The 22,694-nt window shown below is 43.3% G+C and overlaps 1 protein-coding gene across 1 annotated transcript in view; it reads left to right on the top strand.

Annotated features, from left to right (window-relative positions):
* Positions 1–22,225, top strand: part of rspry1 (ring finger and SPRY domain containing 1) — a 320,762-nt gene extending 298,537 nt beyond the window's left edge. The window contains exons 13-15 of the mRNA XM_056282268.1: positions 10,165–10,317; positions 10,678–10,782; positions 19,677–22,225. Coding sequence (XP_056138243.1) covers positions 10,165–10,317; positions 10,678–10,782; positions 19,677–19,773 — 355 coding nt within the window. The 3' untranslated portion in view covers positions 19,774–22,225. The remainder of the gene's footprint in view (positions 1–10,164; positions 10,318–10,677; positions 10,783–19,676) is intronic.
* Positions 22,226–22,694: the final 469 nt, after the last annotated feature.

Below are 22,694 nucleotides of genomic sequence, written 5' to 3'. Positions count from 1 at the left end.
TGACCAACTATTGTTTGCTGCAAATGTTGCATCGGTTGATCACTCCTGCAGATTTCCCCTCTATAACATCAGGAGAATTCGCCCATTCCTCACCGACGAGACGGCACAGGTGCTCATTCAGGCTCTCGTCATCTCCCGGCTGGACTATGGCAACTCCCTCCTTGCTGGCGCCCCGGCGTCGGCCATCAGACCCCTGGAGCTTGTTCAGAAAGCTGCAGCTCGTCTGGTGTTCAACTGCCCTAAGTTCTCCCACACAACTCCCCTTCCCATGTCCCTACACTGGCTCCCAGTAGCTGCTCGCATCCAGTTTAAGACTCTGGTGCTAGCCTACAGGGCAGAGAAAGGAACAGCTCCATCCTATCTCCAGGCCATGGTCAAGCCCTACACCCCCGCCTGACCACTTCACTCTGCAGCCTCAGGACGCCTGGTTGCTCCGTCGCTCAGAGGCCCCTGCTGCCAATCGACCCGGTCATGGCTCTTTTCTGTCCTGACCTCACAGTGGTGGAATGAACTCCCCACTGATGTCAGGACAGCGGAGTTGCTGCCCATCTTTCAGCGCAGGTTGAAAACTCACCTTTTCAAGAACTACTACCCTGTTACTTGCTCTTAGCACTTACTGTATTCACCCGTTTAAAAAAAAATCTTTCTTGCACTTTTACTTTAACACTGTTTTGCTCTTACATGCTTGTTTAGAGAGAAGATGTGCTTATGACCTCTGATGACTAGTAGTTCTCCTGATTTCCTACGTTAAATGCACTTATTGTAAGTCGCTTTGGATAAAAGCATCAGCTAAATGACTGTAATGTAATGTAATGTAATATTTAACTACGAGTTTTTTACCTATCTTGCCATGAGTGTTTATTGAAATACAAGTGTGCCTTATCTGCTGCAAAAGCAGTGTATCTGTCACTTAATTAGTATTAGTAAACATAACCCCAGATTTCTCTTTGACGCTGTATCTAAACTTACTAAAAACCAGCCGCATTAGCTGCTTGTCATTCACGGCCCATGAGTTTCTAGACTTTTTTCTGCAATAAGGTTGATGAGATCATAGCTAAAATTAGTTCTTCAACTCCATCTACTCTTGCAGTTCCTGTCTTACCAAATTCATATCTATACAATGAGTCACTGATCATCCCTGTTATTACAGCTTTTGAGACTATCCCTCTTGATACCTTGACTAAGCATGTGTCAGCTTCTAAACCAACTACTTGCCAACTTGACCCCTTACCAGCAAAACTTTTTAAAGACCACTGACCTTTCCAACGATCTACAATGCTAGACATTGTTAATTTATCACTTACTACTGGCACTGTTCCCAGCAGATTTAAGACAGCTGTGGTGAAATCTCTACTTAAAAAAACACAGCACAAAAAAACATAGCACAAACATACAGGGGTGGACGGGAAGGGGGGAGGCTACGAGAGGGAGAAGCGGCAGCCACACATGATGCCAGAAGTACTGTCCAGCTTAAACAGATACAAAAGGGCAAGAAAAACACACACGAAAAAAAACAAAAAAACAAAAAACAACAGCACTGTAGACGTTGATTTTTTTGTAGGGGTTTACTCCCGTAGCCTATTCCTCCTCCCGAGGTAACCACTAGGGCAGTGGTGCTATTTAACCCATAGCTGTGGGGCTCCTTCGTGGGCATCAGGAAATATCCATGCACCGGTGGGTCTGCGTACAGCATGTCTAAGGGCCAGACCTCCTCTGAGTCCGTTGTAGTTCAGCCAGGGTCCAAGGTGTACCTAGTTTCCGTGTGTTGCCACGAGGAGGCACTGCATTGGGCTTACTGTTGGAGAGGCTATGTACTGGCAGGGAGAGATTTACGTGCTTGGCTCTCCTGTTCGCACTTCTGCTAGCCATCGGTGAAGGTTGAGAGTGAGACGTGACAGGCACAGAGCACTACACCACCACACTAGATGCGTCACAACAACCCGACTTCTTACAGAAGAATGTCAGACACATATAGAAGAAAACCATCTATATGAACTTTTTCAATAGGCTTTCAGGGCCTGTCACTCCACTGAAACTGCTCTGACCAGAGTGGTGAACAATCGTTTACTAGCTATGGACTCCATTTCCACTTCTGTGCTTCTACTACTGGACCTCAGTGCAGCCTTTGATACAATTGATCAATGTATATTATTAGACAGATTAAACTGTAATTTTGGTGTCTCTGGTTTAGCTCTCTCTTGGCTTAATTCCTACTTATCTGGAAGAACACTTTGTGTCTGCTATAATAATATACATTAACATTTTCTGACGTTAAATATGGCATACCTCAGGGCTCAGTTCTTGGCTGTCTACTTTTCTCTCTTTATATTTCACCTCTTGGGCAAATCATATGCAGTCATGGAATACATTTCCATTGCTATGCTGATGATACTAAGCTGTGTGTGCCTATAAGGGCTAATGATCATATTCAAATGACTAATTTAGAAGCCTGCTTGGCTGCTGTGAAAAAATTGGATGTCACTAAACTTTATGCTTTTAAATTCGGATAAAACCGAGATGCTGGTCTTTGGCCCTGCTTGAAAAGTAACGATAACAATCGAAAGCTCTGTGATTTCACAAAGTGTGGCAGCCAAAAATCTTGGAGTTATATTTGATCCCAGCCTTTCCTTTGATAAGCACATTAAAGGAATTACCAAGACTGCCTTTTTTCACTTACAGAACATAGCTACAATTTGGTCTTTCCTGTCCATGGCTGATGCAGAGACTCTAACACATGCATTTGTTTCATCCAGACTTGATTACTGTAATGTTCTGTTTTCAGGTCTGCCAAATGCTAGTACTAAAAGTCTTCAGATGGTTCAGAATGATGCAGCGAGAATCTTAACTAAATCTAGGAAATTTGACCATATTATACCAATTCTTGCCTCCCTTCATTGATCCATGTTAGATCAGACTTCAGGGTGCTTCTGCTGACTTATAAAATCCTAAATGGATTTGCCCTATCTTATCTTTCTGATCTCCTTAAACTGTACATTCCATCTCAAGCTCTTTACTCTCAAAATACAGGGCTGCTGTGTGTACCCAACGTTAAAAAGAAGTCAGCTGGTGGCAGGGCCTTTTCCTGTCAGTCCCCGTTCTTGTGGAATAACCTGTCTGCTGCCATCAGACAATCAGAGTCTGTTGAGTCATTTAAATCCAAACTTAAAACTCGTCTTTTTGCCTTAGCCTACAATTAGTTGCTTTTAGTTTAGTGCTTCACGACCTGTACTGCATGGCAGGTCGGTTTCTGTCACAATTAATTTACCAAACACTGTTCTGCCGACGAGATTATAGCATATAGATTATTGACTATTGCAAACTGTTCTCTTCTCTCACAAGTCTTTTCTCTCTCTCTGAATGATGTCTTCTCCTTTCTCTTTTTCTGTGTGTGAATGGTGTGATGTGAGTCTCCCTTGTGTGCACATGCTGTCTGTCCTCCTCCCAGGTCTCCATGGTGATGATGGTCACCACTTGGACACTGTTGGCATCCCCCTCATCACATTTTCTTTTTATATATCTTATAAATCCATATAATTTTGTTATCCTGTTTTAATGTTATATCCCTCTCTCACTAAGATGTGTGACTGTTTTTTTAACATGGTGTTGCTGGTCACGTGACTCAGGTCTTGGGCTTTTCCGGTGGTGTCGGGACACTGCTTAGCATCCTCCTTATCATATTCTTCATATATTTTATAATTCTGTTATCTTCTTTGAATGTTGTATTCTGTAAATTGTGTAAACACAACATTCATTGCATGTTGTCCGTCTTGGGAGATAGATCCCTCATCTGTTGCTCTCCCTGAGGTTGCTTCCTAATTTTTTTCCCCTCCCTGTTAAAGGTTTTTTTTTAGGGAGTTGTTCCTTATCTGATGTGAGGTTCTAAGGACAGGATGTTGTGTTGCTGTAAAGCCTCTTGAGGCAAATTTGTAACTTGTGATATTGGGCTATACAAATAAAATTGACTATACTTGACTTGACAAGATCCAAGATGCAGGCTGAGCAAAGACACCCCTGAGACAGTCCATCATTTAGTAGCAGGGTGTAAAATGCTAGCTGGGAAAGCATACACTGCAAGGCGTAACCAAGTGGCTGGGGTAGTGTACAGGAACATCTGTATTGAATAGACTGGAAGCCCCAAAGTTCAAAGAGACACCGTCAAAGGTGGTTGTGAATGGCAGAGCTAAGATCCTGTGGGACTTCAAGTTCTAGACTTACAAGCAAGTGCTGGCTAACCAACCAGACATTGCAGTGGCCGACAAGATACAGAAGAAAGCTGTAGTGATCAATGTAGGAATCCTGAGCGACGGCAACATCAGGAAGAAAGAGCATGAGAAGCTAGAGAAATACCAAGATCTAAAGGCATCACTAGATCAGACGTGGAAGGTGAAATCACCGTAGTGTAGTCCCAGTGGTAATAGGAGCAGTAGGGCTGTGACCACAAAATTGGGAGAGTGGGTCCAGCAGATTTCAGGAACAACATCTGTCCACAAGAGGTAGTCAGAGAACAGCTAAGATACTGTGCAGAACCCTCAAACTCCCAGGCCTCTGGTAGAGGACCCAAGCTTGAGGAAGACACACACCACCCGAAAAAGGGTGAGAGGGAGATTTTTTTATATATCAAGGCTATCAATCGATTTAAAAAATATAAGCAATTAATCACACCATTTATCTTTTCTTCTTAAGACTGAAGCTTGCCATCACTGGGGCTGCAAAAAGGAAAGCCATTAAGTGTACAATGGAAGCTGCAGAGAGGGCCTCCAGATAGATGGCTTTGGATCAGAAGGAGTGATCTATGAGCCAATGCTGCTGGGACACAAGCCAGGGCTGATCAACCCTGGCTGGGTCAGCTGAGCAAGGGTGTATGATGTTGAAAGACCCAAAACATCCGAGGCCCTCAGGAAACGTCACTGATGATACGTCCCAGTATAAAAAACATAATAATGGATATTCAAATGTTAAATCATGGAATTGATTTATAATCAATACAAAGGAAGTATATTTAAATTCAAAAGCTATCGTTTAATAGCATCTTTTTAACTTTGAACACAGACTCTCTTCTGTGATCTACTGATTTCCAATAAAACCATCAAGCCCATCAAAATTGACTCTATCCATTATCCAAACCGCTTATCCTGCTTTCAGGGTTGCAGGATGCTGGAGCCTATCCCAACAGTCATTGGGCAGCAGGCGGACACCCTGGACAAGCCGCTAGTCCATCACAGTGTATGCGTTAATATAGATGATCATTTTTTTTAAAATTGTTGCATGTTTAAGTGCCAGTTGAATATAAAGTGTTGTGAAATCGCGACATTCATAATAGCACATCACAGGACCCCATATGCGCCCCAATGGCACAGAATAGTAGAATATCTAATGTTCTCCATGAGGGGATGAGAGGCCTACTGATTTGAGAAAGAGGAGACAAATGTTATGCACCGTAACAATCCAGCAAAGAGCATAGTAGGGGAAAAAGACAGCTCTCCATGCAGGAGGGAGCTCGCATGCCACCAATGTTCACAGTACCAAAGATAATGTCTGCAACTGACCAAGGCGTGTCACGATGACATTATCCAGGGACCAAATGGCAACATTCGCTTAAAAACGTTGCTGTAACATCACAAGAACTTTACCAGAAGGTAATGTTGCAGTGAGCAAATGGGCACTTACTGGTGATGTTGCTGCAACGTCATCTGTTAGCTAGGTCCCCTGATATGCCTGTGAAACAGCCAGCACATGAAGCAAACAAAACGCAGCTGCATTAATTGCATTTTTTAATGTGTTAAATATTTCAAATTAATCACAAATAACGCATTAATTTTGACTGTATGTCACGTATCGGGAAAGAACCCAAAAGCAGACGGGACAACCAGGTAAGGGAAGAATCCAGTCTTTACTGAAGTTACCGATCTCGGGGGTAGAGCAGGAGGTGGCTCTGTGGCAGGTAGGCAGGCAGGCAGAAGTCCATGAATGGCGACGTTCCAGTGAAGACTGGTCCATAGTGGAGGCCTTTTAAGGGTGAGGGCGATTGCTGGGGTGAGGGGGGGGTCAGCAGGTGTCAGCTGGCGTAGCAGGTGTAGCAGGTGTCAAGGGCGATCGCTTTGATGTCAAGGGCGAGAGGCTGTGACAGTACCCCCCCTCCGAGGGGCGCCACCGGGCGACCTACCAGGCCCGTCAGGGTGCGTCCTGTGGAAGTCCCGGATGAGGTTCGCGTCCAGGACAAGGCGACGAGGGACCCAACACCTCTCCTCCGGGCCATATCCCTCCCAGTCCACGAGATACTGCAGGCCGTGACCGCGGCGACGAGAGTCCAGGAGACGACGAACGGTGTAAGCCAGATGATCGTTGATCATACGAGGAGGTGGGGGCCGGGGGGCCGGAGGAACTAGAGGGCTGGTAGAGACAGGTTTGAGGCAGGACACATGGAAGGAAGGGTGAACCCGGAGAGTGCGGGGCAGTTTCAGATGGACCACAGAGGGGTTAATGACTTTGACAATGGGAAAGGGACCAATATACCTGGGGGACAGTTTTTTAGCATCCGATCTCAAGGGTAGATCCTTGGTAGAGAGCCATACCTGGTCACCGGGGGAGTAGTCCGGAGCAGGGGTGCGATGACGATCCGCCAAGCGCTGGTAACGGCCGGAGGCCCTGAGTAGTGCAGCACGGGCTCGCTGCCAGGTCCGACGGCACCGACGGACCTGGGCCTGGACAGACGGAACCGGAATGTCTACCTCTTGAGAAGGAAAAAGGGGGGGCTGATAGCCGTAAAGGCATTGAAAAGGGGACAACCCAGTAGCAGACGATGGCAAGGTGTTATGGGCATATTCTACCCAGGGAAGTTGTGAGGACCAAGAGGATGGGTTGGCAGACACCAGACAGCGGAGGACAGTCTCCAATGCCTGGTTGGCCCTCTCGGCCTGGCCGTTGGTCTGAGGATGGAACCCCGATGACAGACTGACGGTGGCACCGATGGCAGAGCAGAAAGCCTTCCAGACAGCAGAAGTGAACTGGGGGCCACGGTCAGACACTATATCACGGGGAAGACCGTGGACCCGGAAAATCTCCCTGACCAGCAGATCCGCAGTCTCTCGGGTCGAAGGCAGTTTAGACAAGGGCAAAAAGTGAGCAAATTTACTGAAGTAATCAACGACAGTCAGTACAACGGTGTTACCTTCGGAGGCGGGCAGACCAGAGACGAAATCCAAGGACAGATGTGACCAGGGACGGTGTGGAACAAGCAGGGGGCGCAGCAAACCGGCACTGGCCCGAGTGGAGGGCTTATTCTGGGCACAAACAGGACAGGCAGAAACAAAAGACCCAGTATCCTCCATCATGGAAGCCCACCAGAACTGCCTGCGGAGGAAGGCTAGGGTACGGGTTACTCCAGGATGGCAGGTAAGTTTGGAAGAGTGAGCCCACTGCAACACGCTAGATCTAACAGCGTCTGGAACAAACAAGCGCCCGGGGGGACCGTTACCTGGGTCAGGCTGAGTCTGTTGTGCTGCCATGACCTCCCTTTCAATGTTCCAGGTGACAGCCGCAGCCGCAACCACACAGGTAGAGGGAACGATGGTGTCAGGTTGGAGCTTGGGCTCAGACTCCTCCCCATGCACATGAGACAGAGCATCGGGCTTGGCATTCCTGGAGCCAGGTCTGTACGTCAAAGAAAAATTAAAACGACACGTGAGTCGCTTTGCTGACTGGATGTATTCAAGGTTCTTATGGTCAGTCCACACTATGAAAGGAAGCTCAGACCTCTCCAGAAAATGTCGCCATTCCTCCAGTGCCAATTTCACCGCCAGGAGCTCACGATTCCCGACATCATAGTTCCTTTCAGCTGGGGAGAGACGGCGAGACAGGAAGGCACAGGGGTGTTCACTGGAGCGCTGGGAAAGGACCGCCCCCACCCCAATCTCAGAGGCGTCCACTTCTACAACGAACTGCTTGGTTGGGTCTGGCTGGATGAGGATAGGAGCTGTGGTGAAGCGGTGCTGATGCTCCTCCGGGTTGAGCCGGAAGCGGCCGAGTTGCATCGGCTCCGAAGCTGGAGAGGAGCCATGCCTCGGGCTTTCTCGGAGGACGGCGACCTCAGTCGAGCAAGCTCGGCCCCCAGAGTTTGGGGGTGTGGCCCGTGGTAAATTGTTGTGACCAGGAAAGCGGCGCGTCCTCTCTCGCCTCCGCTCCCGGAGACGGTTGTCCACACGAATGGCCAGGGTAACCAATTCCTCCAACCCTCCAGGCTCGGGGTAGGAAACCAATTCGTCCTTTATGGATTCGCTTAGCCCGTTGGAAAAGCCGGCCTGGAGGGACTTGTTGTTCCATCCGCTCTCCGCTGATAGCGTACGGAACTCAACTGAGTAGTCGGCAACGCTGCGGGAACCCTGGCGGAGAAAGATCGCGCTGGGGGTGGCGGAGCTGGAGGGGCCGATCCCGGGCTAGCGGAGGCACTAAGTTGGGTCTGGATTCCGGAGATCTTTGAGCTGAGCCCACGGAGGGCGTCAGCCATCCCCTGTAGCACCTGGCTGTGCTGGCCAAGGACCGATTCCTGGTTGGCTACAGCCTGGCAGACCGTGGCCAGGTCTGTGGTGGAATGGTCTGCTGGGTCCATAGTGGCTGGAACGTACTGTCACGTATCGGGAAAGAACCCAAAAGCAGACGGGACAACCAGGTAAGGGAAGAATCCAATCTTTATTGAAGTGACTGATCTCGGGGGTAGAGCAGGAGGTGGCTCTGTGGCAGGTAGGCAGGCAGGCAGAAGTCCATGAATGGCGACGTTCCAGCGAAGACTGGTCCATAGTGGAGGCCTTCTAAGGGTGAGGGCGATTGCCGGGGTGAAGGGGGGGTCAGCAGGTGTCAGCTGGTGTAGCAGGTGTCAGCTGGCATAGCAGGTGTCAGCTGGTGTAGCAGGTGTCAAGGGCGATCGCTTTGATGTCAAGGGCGAGAGGCTGTGACACTGTACCTATACATTTTTCTTTGATTTTTTCTTATATATATACAAAATACACAAATTTCTCAGACACCTATTTTTTTATTAGGTATCGGGAAAAATTGATCTTTGGGGGTTTTTTTTTTTTTTTTACTCTGATTGTCGTCAGACAAGGTCAATGCTGTTTTTTTGGATTGTGATATATCCAGCCATTTGTAAACTGTTCGGTAGCATCAATGCCCTATCAACTATCAAATGAAAATTAAGTTGTTAGTTTGTATGTTATATTTGAGAATTTCTGTCATGAAACCTTATATTTGCACATTATATCCTGTTTTTGTTTTCTGACTGATTTATTGAAATAAAATGTGGTTTAAGTTTTCCTGGCGATTCTTTTTCCCTGCATAGAAACATCAGTGCTCTTCAAGAAACTTTGTGTATGGAAAGCTCTGTACTGCACTTTATCACGTCCAATGCTTCCATCAAATTGGCAGGGCTCTCTGGCACAAAGACGTTTGTAAAAATGGAGGGAAAATAAGGTATTTGATTGGTTCATTCAACACCAGCCTCCACCACACCTGCTGATAATGTATTCCTCCTAATCCTGTCCTATTCCCAAATGTGCCCATGGTGTACTGAGCCCTTCCTGCCATGGAAATACCAAAAGTGCACTCACCAGGCCCTGTGCGCACTGCACGCTATGAAGATGGCTGCAATTTGCACTGTTCACTTTGATTCACGAAAATAAAAACCACAATATGAGATAAAGTTGAGGCCTACTGGTGTTAGCCGGATGAGAATCTATATTGCCAAGAGTTAATGTAGTGAAGACATTTACACCCTGTATAGGTTCTGGTTGCATTATTCGATTGATGAAGTTTCAGGTCCCTGATCTGCAAGTTTTCAGGAGTAATTTCCTTAGCAGAGACATGTATATCATGTGCCATTTGAGCACTCTAGAGTATTCACCACCACATCTGTCCCTATTTTATTAGCTTTCTTTTTGCTCTTTTGTCTATTTGTCTTCTTTCACTTTCACTCACTCACTCTCTCTCTCACACACGCATTCTAAAACATGCACAACACACTTTCCTAATTTTCTCTCCACACCCCTTTTCCCTCCTCTCCACCCTCTCTCCTCCATTCTTCCTTCTTTCTTTCTATGTACTGCCCTCTTTGTTCAGCCTCCTTTCTTCATCTCCAATCTTTTTGATTTCATCACTTCATCTTCCATCTCTCAGGTCTGGATTCTTTGCAGCAGCCAGTTTCATGTCATACCAGCAGTGTGAGTTTAACTTTGGAGCCAAGCCTTTCCGCCATCCACCTTCTGTCAAGTTCAGCACCTTCAATGACTTTGCTTCTCTGCTGCCCAATGAAAAGATCATTCTGCCTAGGTAAGAAGAAACAAGGCCGGTGTTTAACATGCATGCATAGCTGTACCTAAATCCCAATTACTTAAGATAAGATGTACCTTTATTGATCCACCGTAAGAGAAATTCAATTTGACACAGCAGCACAAGCGGAAGATTGAAGACAAGAAATTTAACATGAGTACCATGCATAAAAAAAGTAAAAATAAAATAAGATAAAATAGGAATAGATACAATAAACAGGTCTGTGTGTCTATATGTATATACATGTGCAATGTTCAATGTATGCAGTGTACAAAATATTGTGCAATATTGTCAGTGTGTGTGTGTGTGCGTGTGCGTGTGTGCGTGCGTGTGTGTGTGTGTGTGTGTTGATCCCCCCAGACACCGGCGTCTTGCCTTGCTAAAACAGGTGAGCATCAGAGACAACTGTTGCACGCTGTGTTGTGACATCATGGCCGATACTGAGCTGCGACCCTGTGGACATGGGTATGTGTGCTTGTCTTATAATCAGTAACAACTAACAAAATATGTCTTTTCACAAAACTAAAATTATTCAGACTATTGAAATACATGACTCCTTTGTTGTTTGTGGAAATATTTGGTTCAGTTTCACAATCGGCCAATGACTGTTGTTTTGTTCATTTATTTGTTTGTTTTTGTTTTTTTTGGAAAACGTTATTTTTCGATTTTCAAGTTTTTTTGGAACAGGTATACAAGACACATGAACAACAACAACATCAAAAATCCCCCCCCCCTACCCCAAAGGCTCAAGAGAAAGGAAAAAAAAGGACTATGCAGGGATTTGTTATTCCAATTCCACATAATAACTATATTTTTGAAGACGATATAAAGTTGTACACATATACCTATAAATATTGTTGTTACAACCAGGTAAAAAAAGTACATTCAATAAAAGGGAAAACCTTCAATAAAGTCTATGAAAGGATTCTAGGTCAAAGTAAAGTTTTTGCGAGTTTTACATATTTTGTATCGGAGCTTTTCTAAAGGTGGAAAGGACAGCACCTCCCTTAACCCCTGCAAAATGATGGAGCTTTATTCAACTTCCAGTTAAATGGGATAAGTCTGCGAGCTAGCAATGAAGCAAATGCTAGAGCATTTGCCTGCAAAGTTGTGACCTTACAGTTAGGGGGTGGTATGCCAAAAATGGCTGTGTGAAAATCAGGGGTTATGGTCTGTTTATAGATATGTGAGAATACATTAAATATATATCCCCAATAACTGTTGAGAGAGGGGCATGCCCAGAACATGTGTCCCACCGAGGCTGGACTATGGCTGCACCTCGGACACCCAGGGTCTGTGGTGGGAAAGATTCTGGCAAGCTTGTCCCCCGAGTAGTGAAGACAGTGAAGCGCCTTAAATTGAATTAAACCATGTAGTATACACAATGAGGAAATGTGTATATGAGTTAAGCTGTCCCGCCATGCCTCTTCAGAAAGCTCTATACCCACATCTCTCTCCCATGCAGTTTTGTTTTGTCCCAGGATATCTGTTTTAATCCCTGTATCAGCGTGTAAATTATACAGATCCATTTTTTTCCCAAAGGGATCCACCTCTAGCATAACATCTAATTGGCTCCTGGGTGGCAGATATGGAAATGAGGGAAACACTTTCATGGCAAAACTACAGATTTGAAGGTATCTAAAAAATGGGATCTGGGTATGTTATGGTCTTTGGTAAGTGTTTCAAATGAGGTGAATGTTCCGTCTTTAAATAGATCACAGAAAAACACCAGTCCATGTCTATGCCAATGTTGAAATGAATTATCTAACACAGATGACGAGAAGAACTGATTATTTGCTACTGGGAAAAAGTCCCCTAGCATGCTTTAATCCAAAATGCCTCCTAAACTGTAGCCATATCCTAAGTGAAGCTTTAACCACCGGGTTTGTTATTTGTATGTTACGATTATGTGGTAGTAGAGAGGTGAATATCGGTAAAGGATTGGATAAGAGTTCCATGTGAACCCAATCTGTACCCTGTTGATTCTTATATGTAAATGCCCAATGTAAAAGTTTTACAATGTTCGCAGCCCAGTAGTAACAAAGTTAGGCAAGCCTAATCCCCCTGTCTCCTTAGGGACCTCCAAGTATGTTTTCTTCATCCTGGGGTTTGAATTGTTCCAGATGAATGATGAAATTAATCTATCTAATTGTTGAAAAGTTGTCTTAGGTATGAATATGGGAATCATTTAAAAAAGATAGAGAAATCTGGGTAAGACTGTCATTTTAACTATATTAATGCGGCCCGCTAATGAAATTGGTAGCATTGACCACTTTTTAAATTTTTGTTTTGTTCGTTCTATTAGTGTTTTAAAGTTATGCTTATATAACTTCCCCATTGTATGGGTGACTTCATAGGTGACTTCCTAAATAGGTGACTTCCTAAATATGTAAATACATTGCGTTCAAGTTTAAATGGAAAGCTAGAGTAGTCTCTATCAGTGTGTTTAATCAGAAAAAGCAAGCTCTTTGAATAGTTTTTCTTATAACCTGTAATGCGACCAAAGTTATCCAGGGTAAGTAATAGTCTTGGTATGGATTCTGTTGGGTTGGCTATATGTAACAAAAGGTCATCTGCATAAAGTGATACCTAATGCAATTTACTGCCTCGTGAGATACCTTTAATGCCATCCTCTGCCCTAAGAGCTACACTCACTGGCCACTTTATTAGGTACGCCTTGCTAGTACCGGGTTGGACCCCCTTTTGCCTTCAGAACTGCCTTAATCCTTCGTGGCATAGATTCAACAAGGTACTGGAAACATTCCTCAGAGAGTTTGGTCCGTATTGACATGATAGCATCACGCAGTTGCTGCAGATTTGTCGGCTGCACATCCATGATGCGAATCTCCCGGTCCACCACATCCCAAAGGTGCTCTATTGGATTGAGATCTGGTGACTGTGGAGGCCATTTGAGTACTGTGAACTCATTGTCATGTTCAAGAAACCAGTCTGAGATGATTCGAGCTTTATGACATGGCGCGTTATCCTGCTGGAAGTAGCCATCAGAAGATGGGAACACTGTGGTCATAAAGGGATGGACATGGTCAGCAACAATACTCAGGTAGGCTGCGGCGTTGACACGATGCTCAATTGGTACTAAGGGGCCCAAAGTGTGCCAAGAAAATATCCCCCACACCATTACACCACCACCACCAGCCTGAACCGTTGATACAAGGCAGGATGGATCCATGCTTTCATGTTGTTGACGCCAAATTCTGACCCTACCATCCGAATGTCGCAGCAGAAATCGAGACTCATCAGACCAGGCAACGTTTTTCCAATCTTCTATTGTCCAATTTTGGTGAGCCTGTGCGAATTGTAGCCTCAGTTTCCTGTTCTTAACTGACAGGAGTGGCACCCGGTGTGGTCTTCTGCTGCTGTAGCCCATCTGCCTCAAGGTTCGACGTGTTGTGCGTTCAGAGATGCTCTTCTGCATACCTCGGTTGTAATGAGTGGTTATTTGAGTTACTGTTGCCTTTCTATCAGCTCGAACCAGTCTGGCCATTCTCCTCTGACCTCTGGCATCAACAAGGCATTTTCGCCCAGAGAACTGCCGCTCACTGGATATTTCCTCTTTTTCGGACCATTCTCTGTAAACCCTAGAGATGGTTGTGCGTGAAAATCCCAGTAGATCAGCAGTTTCTGAAATGCTCAGACCAGCCCGTCTGGCACCAACAACCATGCCACGTTCAAAGTCACTTAAATCACCTTTCTTCCCCATTCTGATGCTCGGTTTGAACTGCAGCAGATCGTCTTGACCATGTCTACATGCCTAAATGCATTGAGTTGCTGCCATGTGATTGGCTGATTAGAAATTTGCGTTAACGAGCAGTTGGACAGGTGTGCCTAATAAAGTGGCCGGTGAGTGTATAGCGAGTGGCTCAATTGCCAAATTGAACAGATAAGGAGAGAGGCTGCAGCCCTGTCTGCAGCCCCTATGGAGCCTAAAATAATCAGAAATAATATTATTTGTCCGCACTGCGGCTGTCGGTGAGCAATATAATATTTTAACCCATGCTAGAAATGATGAATCAAAGCCAAACCTTTCTAGAACAGTGAATAGATATTGCCATTCAATGCAGTCAAATGCCTTCTCCGCATCTAAAGAAATTACTACTTCTGTCTGTTCTACGCAATGTGGTGTGTACAGTACATTAAATAGGCAGCGCGTGTTATAGAATGACTGCCTGCCTGGTATAAAACCAGTTTGATCAGGGTTAACATCAGTTGGGACTACAGTTTCAATACGGGTGGCCAAGATTTTTGTAAGGATTTTGTAGTCGCAATTCAACAAGCTTACAGGGTGATAGGAGCCACACAGTAGGAGATCTTTGTCTTTTTTAGGTAACACTGATATGATTGCCTGCATCATAGTTTGGGGTAATTTCTGTTGGTTAAAAATTTCCTGATACAACTGGTTAAGTATCAGTGCCAGCTTGATAGCAAATTCTTTATACATTTCAATTGTGAAACCATCCGGACCCGGTGCTTTGTTGCTCTGTGTTACAGGTCCCAGGTAAGGGGCGGGGCCGGTAACAGGAAAGTGGGTCTGTTTTAAACAGAAAGAAAGTATAAAACAGGAGACGTGGTTGACTTGTTGAGCAGGCTGGTGACGTCTGAAGGCACGAGCCCACTGCAATACACTTATAGAAACACAATACTCTGCCAGACCAGCGCGCCCCCTTGTGGCGTGGAGACACATTGCAGCTGCAATACATTAGAAATACTTAGTCTACATAACAATGAAATAAATCTAGCTCCTACTAACAATATATCAAATACAATAACTTAAATTGTGACAACACAATTGTGAGTGTCACATCTGCATAGATTTAATTGCTTGTATCACTTTCTCTGTTGATATCTCTCCGTCTATCTGTGCTCTGTCCTCAAGGGCAATTTTTGGTATGGTCAGACCATCTAAAAAAGTGAAAAGTGGTTCTGAACTATAAAGGTAAATATAAAATTGTTTAAACTGGTTATTGATGGTGTCAGGGTTAGTAGTCTTTACCCCAGCTGCTGTGCAAATTTCAGGAATAGTGTTAGCGGCTGTGGACTGTCTAACCTGATGGGCTAAGAGTTTTCCAGCTTTCTCTCCATGTTCATAAAATGTCTGTTTTGATTTAAAGAATTGTTCTGTTTTTTAATGGAGAGATTGTCGAATTCTGTTTTTAATAATATTTTTTTTCTTATAAAGCTCAGGTGTTGGGGAATCAGCATATGAACGGTCCACTTCCACTATACTATGGGACAGTTCTGTTAGACATTGTTTTTGTTTCTCTCTCATGTGCTGTGTGTTTTTTGAAGTGGGGTTCCATGAGGTACTTATCAATAGTCAGTGTATTACCTGCAGTAGATGGGAGTCTGTGTGCTCCCAGTTTCGAGATTCAGCAGGAGTAGCTGGAACGGAAGTTGAGGAATAGGACACGGACAAAACCCTCCCATGTGCAACTACATTCTCTCAACCGCAGAATGTCCGTATTCCTTCGCATAAGTGCACCTATGCAGTGCATGTTATTATGCCACACATCCACAGAATCTGATGGATGTTCTGCGGTTGAGAGAATGTAGTTATGGAGTTTATGTTATGGAGGTCAATAGCCGATATTTGGGACTAATATTCAGTTGCAGTAAATGTAAAAAATGTGCCAAAATGTACAGCAACAAAAACTCCAACACAAGGCTGCCTTTAAATTGACATATATGTTTAATAGAAAATATTTGAAAAAGATAAAAATGAAGTGAGTGATATTCAAGGCACTATCTTATGATCAGTGAAATTTGATTGCTGCATTTATTGGAGTGTGATAGATTTTACTCCTGATAATACTGTAGTTATGCTTTTGAACAAACACCCTGAACATTCTTGCTTGCTGTTTTTCTACAAGTTTCCCCTTTCTCCTCTTTTTACATTTCTCCTCTTCATGTGATTGTTTCAAAACCTTTTTTTCTGTGTGTAAGGAAATAATAAACATCTTCAATATGCGATTAAAAAAATGGCTGGCCAATAAAAATATGTCGATAACAATAATAGGAAAATTGACAAATATCTAAGCCAAAAATCGGCCAGACCGATAATCGGTCAATTCCTAAAATACAGGAGTAGTACCTTTCCTAGATGGCCTACAGACACAATTGACCGTGTCTGTGGGTGGGAAGCCGGATGTGGGTATGCGTCCTGGTCGCTGCACTAGCACCTCCTCTGATACTGAATATGGAGCTGCCAGGGAAGAGGAAAAGAGGAAGGCCAAAGAGAAGGTTTATGGATGTGGTGAGGGAGGACATGCAGGTGACTGGTGTTACAGCGGAAGATGCAGAGGACAGGAAGAAATGGAAACGGATGATCCGCTGTGGCGACCCCTAATGGGAGCAGCCAAGTGTTGTAGTAGTAGTAGAAGACACTCCATAAGGACACCCCCAAAGTTAATCTAGGAGTTTGATCAGAAACCACCTGACACCAGCTTAAGTCAACCAAAGAAATATGAGAGGCAGGTAACATTTAAATTAATTGAATTAAGATAGGATGCAAGAAATTTCTGGTTTCACCACTTGAGAAGCTGCAGAAGAAGGCCCTATTGTACCGTTAAATGGTGAGAGGCATGCAGTGCCTTGACCCAAGATGAGATGGCTGGATCCAAGGATGTGTGCATGGCTCAAATTAAAGAATACTGCATCTAGTGGAGGCTAATCATGTGGCGAAGTCATTGAATGAAGACATCCTGTGGGATTTCAGGGATTCTGTGATTTTGCTGCCCATTAAGCCAACTTTAGAGTTCAACCCCAAGACAGGCAGAATGGACACTCTTGTGTGAGAAAATGGGAACAAAACATGCTTTTTCTAGGCTGTAGATTGTGGTTAAGGTTCTTTTAGATCTTGCTCATGGTCAGGCCGTTGGTGAGTAAGGATTCTCATTCAACAGAGTTGATACTGAAAATCAGGAGATCTCACTAGTAGTTTGGGTTAACCTTGTTGACCATGTCAGGTCTGTGGGGAATGTAACTAATGTTCAGGCGCCTTATTTATTAAGGTTGCTACGCACAAAAAAAGTTCCATGAATGGGGGTGAAAGGTACGCATCTTTCACCTCAACAGGATTTGTAGAAAAATTCTATGCAGAAAAAGGTGTGCATTTCTATGCATCCTTTCACCTATGTGTAGAGCTTATGCAAGGTTTTCAGACATAGGAGGCCTGTGAAATGTGAGGCCTGATAGTGTGATCACGAACTAAAGCTCAGTCATCAGATGAAAAAACAGATGAAAGCACCACCACCTGGCCACTAGTCTATGATTGTTTTATAACGTGATATTGAAAATCATTCTTGCTGATTGGCACAAGGGCTGTAAATAGTGCTCATGGTGACTTGTGTAAATGCGAAATTCTGGCTGCTTTGGCATTGCTTGAAGACTTGCCAAATAGAAGATTTAGACATGACTGCATGTTCAGAGACCATGATGACTTCCTAGCTCATGATGATGAATGGCTAATAAGCCGATTCAGATTACCAAAAGCCATTCTCTTGGAACTCTGCGCTAAATTGGGTCCAGCTTGGAATGACCCACCCGGCGGAAAAGGTCCATCCCTGTGCAGGTCCAATTATTGACCTCCCTGGGCGTTCTGGCAACTGGGATGTTCCAACACGAACTGGTGGCTGATAGGGTTGGAATATTGCAGCCATCCCTACGTGCTGTTATGCCAGCCATCTTGAATTGCCTTATCAAAATGACCCCTCGTTATATAAGGTTTCCTTATACAGTAGGTGAGGAGGCCAACATCAAAATGCAATTTACAGCAGTGTCTGACTTTCCAAATGTAATTTGAGTAATTGACTGCACTCATGTTGTGATAAAAGCACCAAATGAGAACGAGTTTGCTTTGTCAATTGCAAGCATTACCATTCAATAGACGTTCAAATCGTTTGCCCTGCTTACATTGTGCCAGATGACATGGACCAGGATCACCCTATAAATAAAGAACAAGCTCTTCCAGCAATTGCATTATGTGAACAAGTGATGCGATCTATGAACAGACCAGACAAATGGTATGGGGTTTTTTTTTTTTTTTGCAAGTTCTTTTAATACAGTACACATTCCACTAAGTACATTTTTTTTCTTTGGCAATAGTTCCCAGTGTGGAGCCAACACTGTTCACTGCTGCTGTGACATGTTGCCGTTCAAGTCATTTCATTTGTTTGAGATGCCTCTACTGAGGCCCCCAGAGAGTATACCTTTACGGTGCTCAAACTCCGTGATGAGGACCTCGATCTTGCACTTTGTTAAAGTCAACGTCTCCATCTTTCTGTCAATGATCGTCCAAAAAACGTTTCTTAGAAACATTAGCATATTCATGAGCTATTTAACATTTACCATTTATGGATGATTCTGAGACAGGGGAAGGAGTACACACGTGCACAATTCAATGCAGGTGGGTATTCATAATGAGAAGAATGCATATAGGTGTGTGCTACACAGTTTTATAGATCTGAATATTTTTGTTTGTAGATTCTAAGGTTTGTGCATACACAATGTTGTAGGATGGAATTTACGCTGAGTTTTATAAATGAGGCCCCAGATCACCAAATAGCTCTTGATCTCAGTTGCAGGTGCAAGGTAGAGGTAACATAATTACCTGGATGACCAGAAGTCGGTTAAGGAGAACAAAACTATAGACCTCAATAGAAAGGCCCTTGAACTAAAGAGAAAAGGGCCAGAATGCAGACTGATATCAATGCACTGGACAAGTCAGCTAATGAGTATGCTAAAAAAGCTGAACCCATGAGTATACTGACCCTAATAATCAAATCCAAAAGTTGCCACCGCACTGCCAAAGGATTACAAGGCTGTGATGTTTGTCTCAATAATCCAACGCTTGTATCTAAATCAGGAACATTTGTCGTTTCATTTCATGCATTTGCGTACATGAAATGAAACGAAATATTGTTTCACCCAGCCCACAGCAGTGCAACACAAAGACAAAAACATATCCAAACTACAAAAAAATGTTATGTTCACCGGTGTTGATGTGACTGGGGCCTTGCCTTGAATCAGCTGATCAGCTGAATAGGTCGAATCCTTTTAGACACAGCTAAAACATATCTTTGCTCTTCAGCATTTAATTGTCTGGATTTGTATTAATGCATTTAAATGTAAAGGTTTTTACATTTGATTGTAAAGGTGTGTGTATGTATGCAAGTGTGAGTTTGTGTGTGTGCATGCCTAATATGCTTTAAACACTAAAACGCTTTGGAACAAATTTTCATGCTAAGGCACTGTGAATTAATTTTACTTGACTTAATCATCTCTCTCTCCCGTTCTCTCTCCCCCCCTGTTCCCTTGTTGCTTTTGACCTGTATTTTTTCTAGTGGCATATGTATGGAGTGTGCCTTACAATTGGAGACGTGCCCTTTGTGTCGCCAGGACATCCAGACCCGCGTCAGACTGATTGCACACGTCTCCTGACACACTTATTCCTTCTCCACCAATCAGGACATGGACGTCCCTATCTTCCATTCCCCCCTCAACCAAGTGATCAAACCAATCAACAGAACTGTGAGGGTGGTGGTACAATGTTGTGATGATGATGGAACCCATGGTCTGGCCAGAGGAGATGGGGATGAAAGAGGCCAAAGATGGAGAGAGGGGAAGGAGTTTTGTAAAACCATGATAAAATCCTGTAATCCTTTGCTAATTTATCTCCATCCTCTATAACATGTCCCATTTACAACCTACTCTGAGAGAGGGGCAGAGGGAAAGAAAAAACTGATAAGAGATGAAGAACAGATTCAGCCAAACTCAATGGAGAAATTCCTACTTATCTGCAAGCTCCTTTATGCAATTATCTTACATCCTGCTAAAGAGGAAAACCACAGGGCTCTTTAACTGTCCGCACAGAAAGAGATACATCACCACCCATAACACTTAAGCACATCTAAGAAGATATGGACAAGCATGTGCAGGTGCACACACTTATATAAACCTGAACTCTTCAGTCTTAGATACAGTAATGAATCTAAGGTGCATTGGAGATATGAACCATGTTTATGATTCTGGTTGCAGGTATATTGCTGGTAATGCTTTCTAGGTAGCGTTGACATTCTCTTTGCAAATTGTTGAGTTCCAAATATGGTTAATTTAGCAACACCAAACTTGGACAGTTTCAGTGTCTTGACTCATTGATTTCCCCTTGTAAGGGATGAGGATTTTTTGTAATTATCAGCATTGAATTCAATTTATTTATTTATTTATTTCATATTCTTTTGAAGGTATTGAAAGTCAACCAAAATCTAAAAATGTTGGATTTTTACATCAATAACTACTTCATATCTTATGATCATTCATATAGAGGAAATAATATGGTTTGACTGTGTTGAGAAAAGCAAATATAATTTTTTTTTAAACCATTCACTGGAACCAGTCAGTATCAGTATCAAATGATTTTGCCCATACCAGAGCCCCACTCACTGTGCCTCTTCCTTTCTGGGATGCTCCTCTTTAGTTTAAATTGAACAACTACACACAAACAGATCAGGAGAACTATCATTTTGTAAGACAGGAAGTCGAAGTTTCTACACAAGATGTTTTCATTTGTTGTGCACTTGGGCATAATTCTGGAAAAAACTTGTCATGTGCCTCCACCATGTGACAAACTCATATAGATGATAATAACATAAAGCACTTTGTGGGTTTCTGGTCTATATTTTAGTGCTCTCATTTTAAATCGGAGTTTATTGTGAAGGACACAAGGTCTGTCATTGGGGCAGGTATTTGCAGGATGTGATGAAACTACTATATCCTATAAATAATGGTGTTAAATACTCATGTTAAAACCTTGTATGAAGTGTGGCAGCTTTTGATGTTACAGAGAGTCAGCAAGACATTTTGCCTTCCGAATTCTGTTCGCCCTGCTCATCAGTCAGCTGTTTCCAGAAATTGCAATCAAAAGTGGTAAAGTAGGAAGTTTTTTGACATACTGGAAACCCCCAAATGCCTGTTGAGTGTTACGACTGTTTGGGGTCTGACTGGTTAGACCTCTGAATTATTTCATGAAATTGGTAGAGTAGAAAACTATCTACAGTGATGTAAGATGAAATGAAGGTCAAAAGATTCAATCAGAAAAAACAGCAGCCTGACAGATGCAACAAGTGGTTACTTTATTTGGAAAAATGTCTCATGCTTCAAATGGCGTTATGGTCAGTATACTGTCAGGACTTTGTATGTATACGAACAGAATGTGTTAACATCAAGTTAGCTAAGTGTCCAGGTTTAGCTTGGGTTCACTTTTTTGAACAAATTGAACACGATACATCTGTCATTTTTTTCACTGTCTCTGTCATTCTCCGTCTGTCTTCATCATTCCCTCCCTCTGATTTTGACTTTCCTTTTTCTTCTCTCTCTCTCTCCCCATAGTTCTCTTAATCCTTTACACATCTAGGCTGACTTAGTTTTTTTTTTTAATTTGCTTACAGTTGTTGAAATTGGCAAGAATAACCTGATTCAATAAAGATTCTGTTTACCATTTAAAAACTTTATTAAAAAGACAATTGTTAAATAATGCTAAATAATTTCAGTTTTCTTTTGATAAATCGTTTACTAATAGAATCTAAAATGGTTCTGTCTTTACCAAACTGGGAAAATAGAATTTAAAATAATTCTAACAAAAGCAGAATGAGTTTTGAACATATGCATCTCTTAGCATTAAAAAGACATGTCTGGTTACTGTTTGCTCATGGAGCAACTTGTACATCCAAGGGAGAACATTTACAAGTTGTTTCTTTGGAGATGATGTTCAGAACCGTAAAGAAGGTGTAAGTTGTATTTAAAAATCTTTAAAGAATTTTGCCCCAGGATTCCTAAAGATATGACTTACTGAAGAATCGTTGTTTCCTGGTATTTATAATAAATGTTCATGTGAATTTTGTCTCATTTGATTTTCCCTACTTTTTATTGACCCTCCGTTAGCTGCAATGGTTTCTTTGTCATCCACAGGCTCTTGCTATCTGTGCTGGGACATGGCAGTAGCTAATATTGTGACGTCGCTTCAAACACTACGGAATCTGTATTGTGGCGATGGGATATTACAGTAATGCAGCTACATCACCTGATACTGCAACCAAGTTCGGCTGGCATCCATTATCTTGTGGGAGTGCAGGAATGAGGAGACGGAGTCGAGTCAATTCACCCTTCGCGATGTCCCGCCCCCCTTGGTTACTGTTGCTACGCTTGGCAAACTATCGTCCGTCCGCGAAATTTTAACATGGCGTTTACTGTCATGTCAGTGACATATTCCAGGTGAATTGACGTCCAATTTCTGGAAAAGCAAGAAGATATCAGAGAGAAGTAGACAGAAAGGCTTGCAATATGCATTTGAAAACTACATCCAT

The sequence above is a fragment of the Lampris incognitus genome, chromosome 6 (genome assembly GCF_029633865.1).
Source record: "Lampris incognitus isolate fLamInc1 chromosome 6, fLamInc1.hap2, whole genome shotgun sequence".
Classification (NCBI taxonomy): domain Eukaryota; kingdom Metazoa; phylum Chordata; class Actinopteri; order Lampriformes; family Lampridae; genus Lampris; species Lampris incognitus.
Note: the sequence above shows the minus strand (reverse complement) of the source record. Positions and strands in the feature narration are given on the sequence as shown.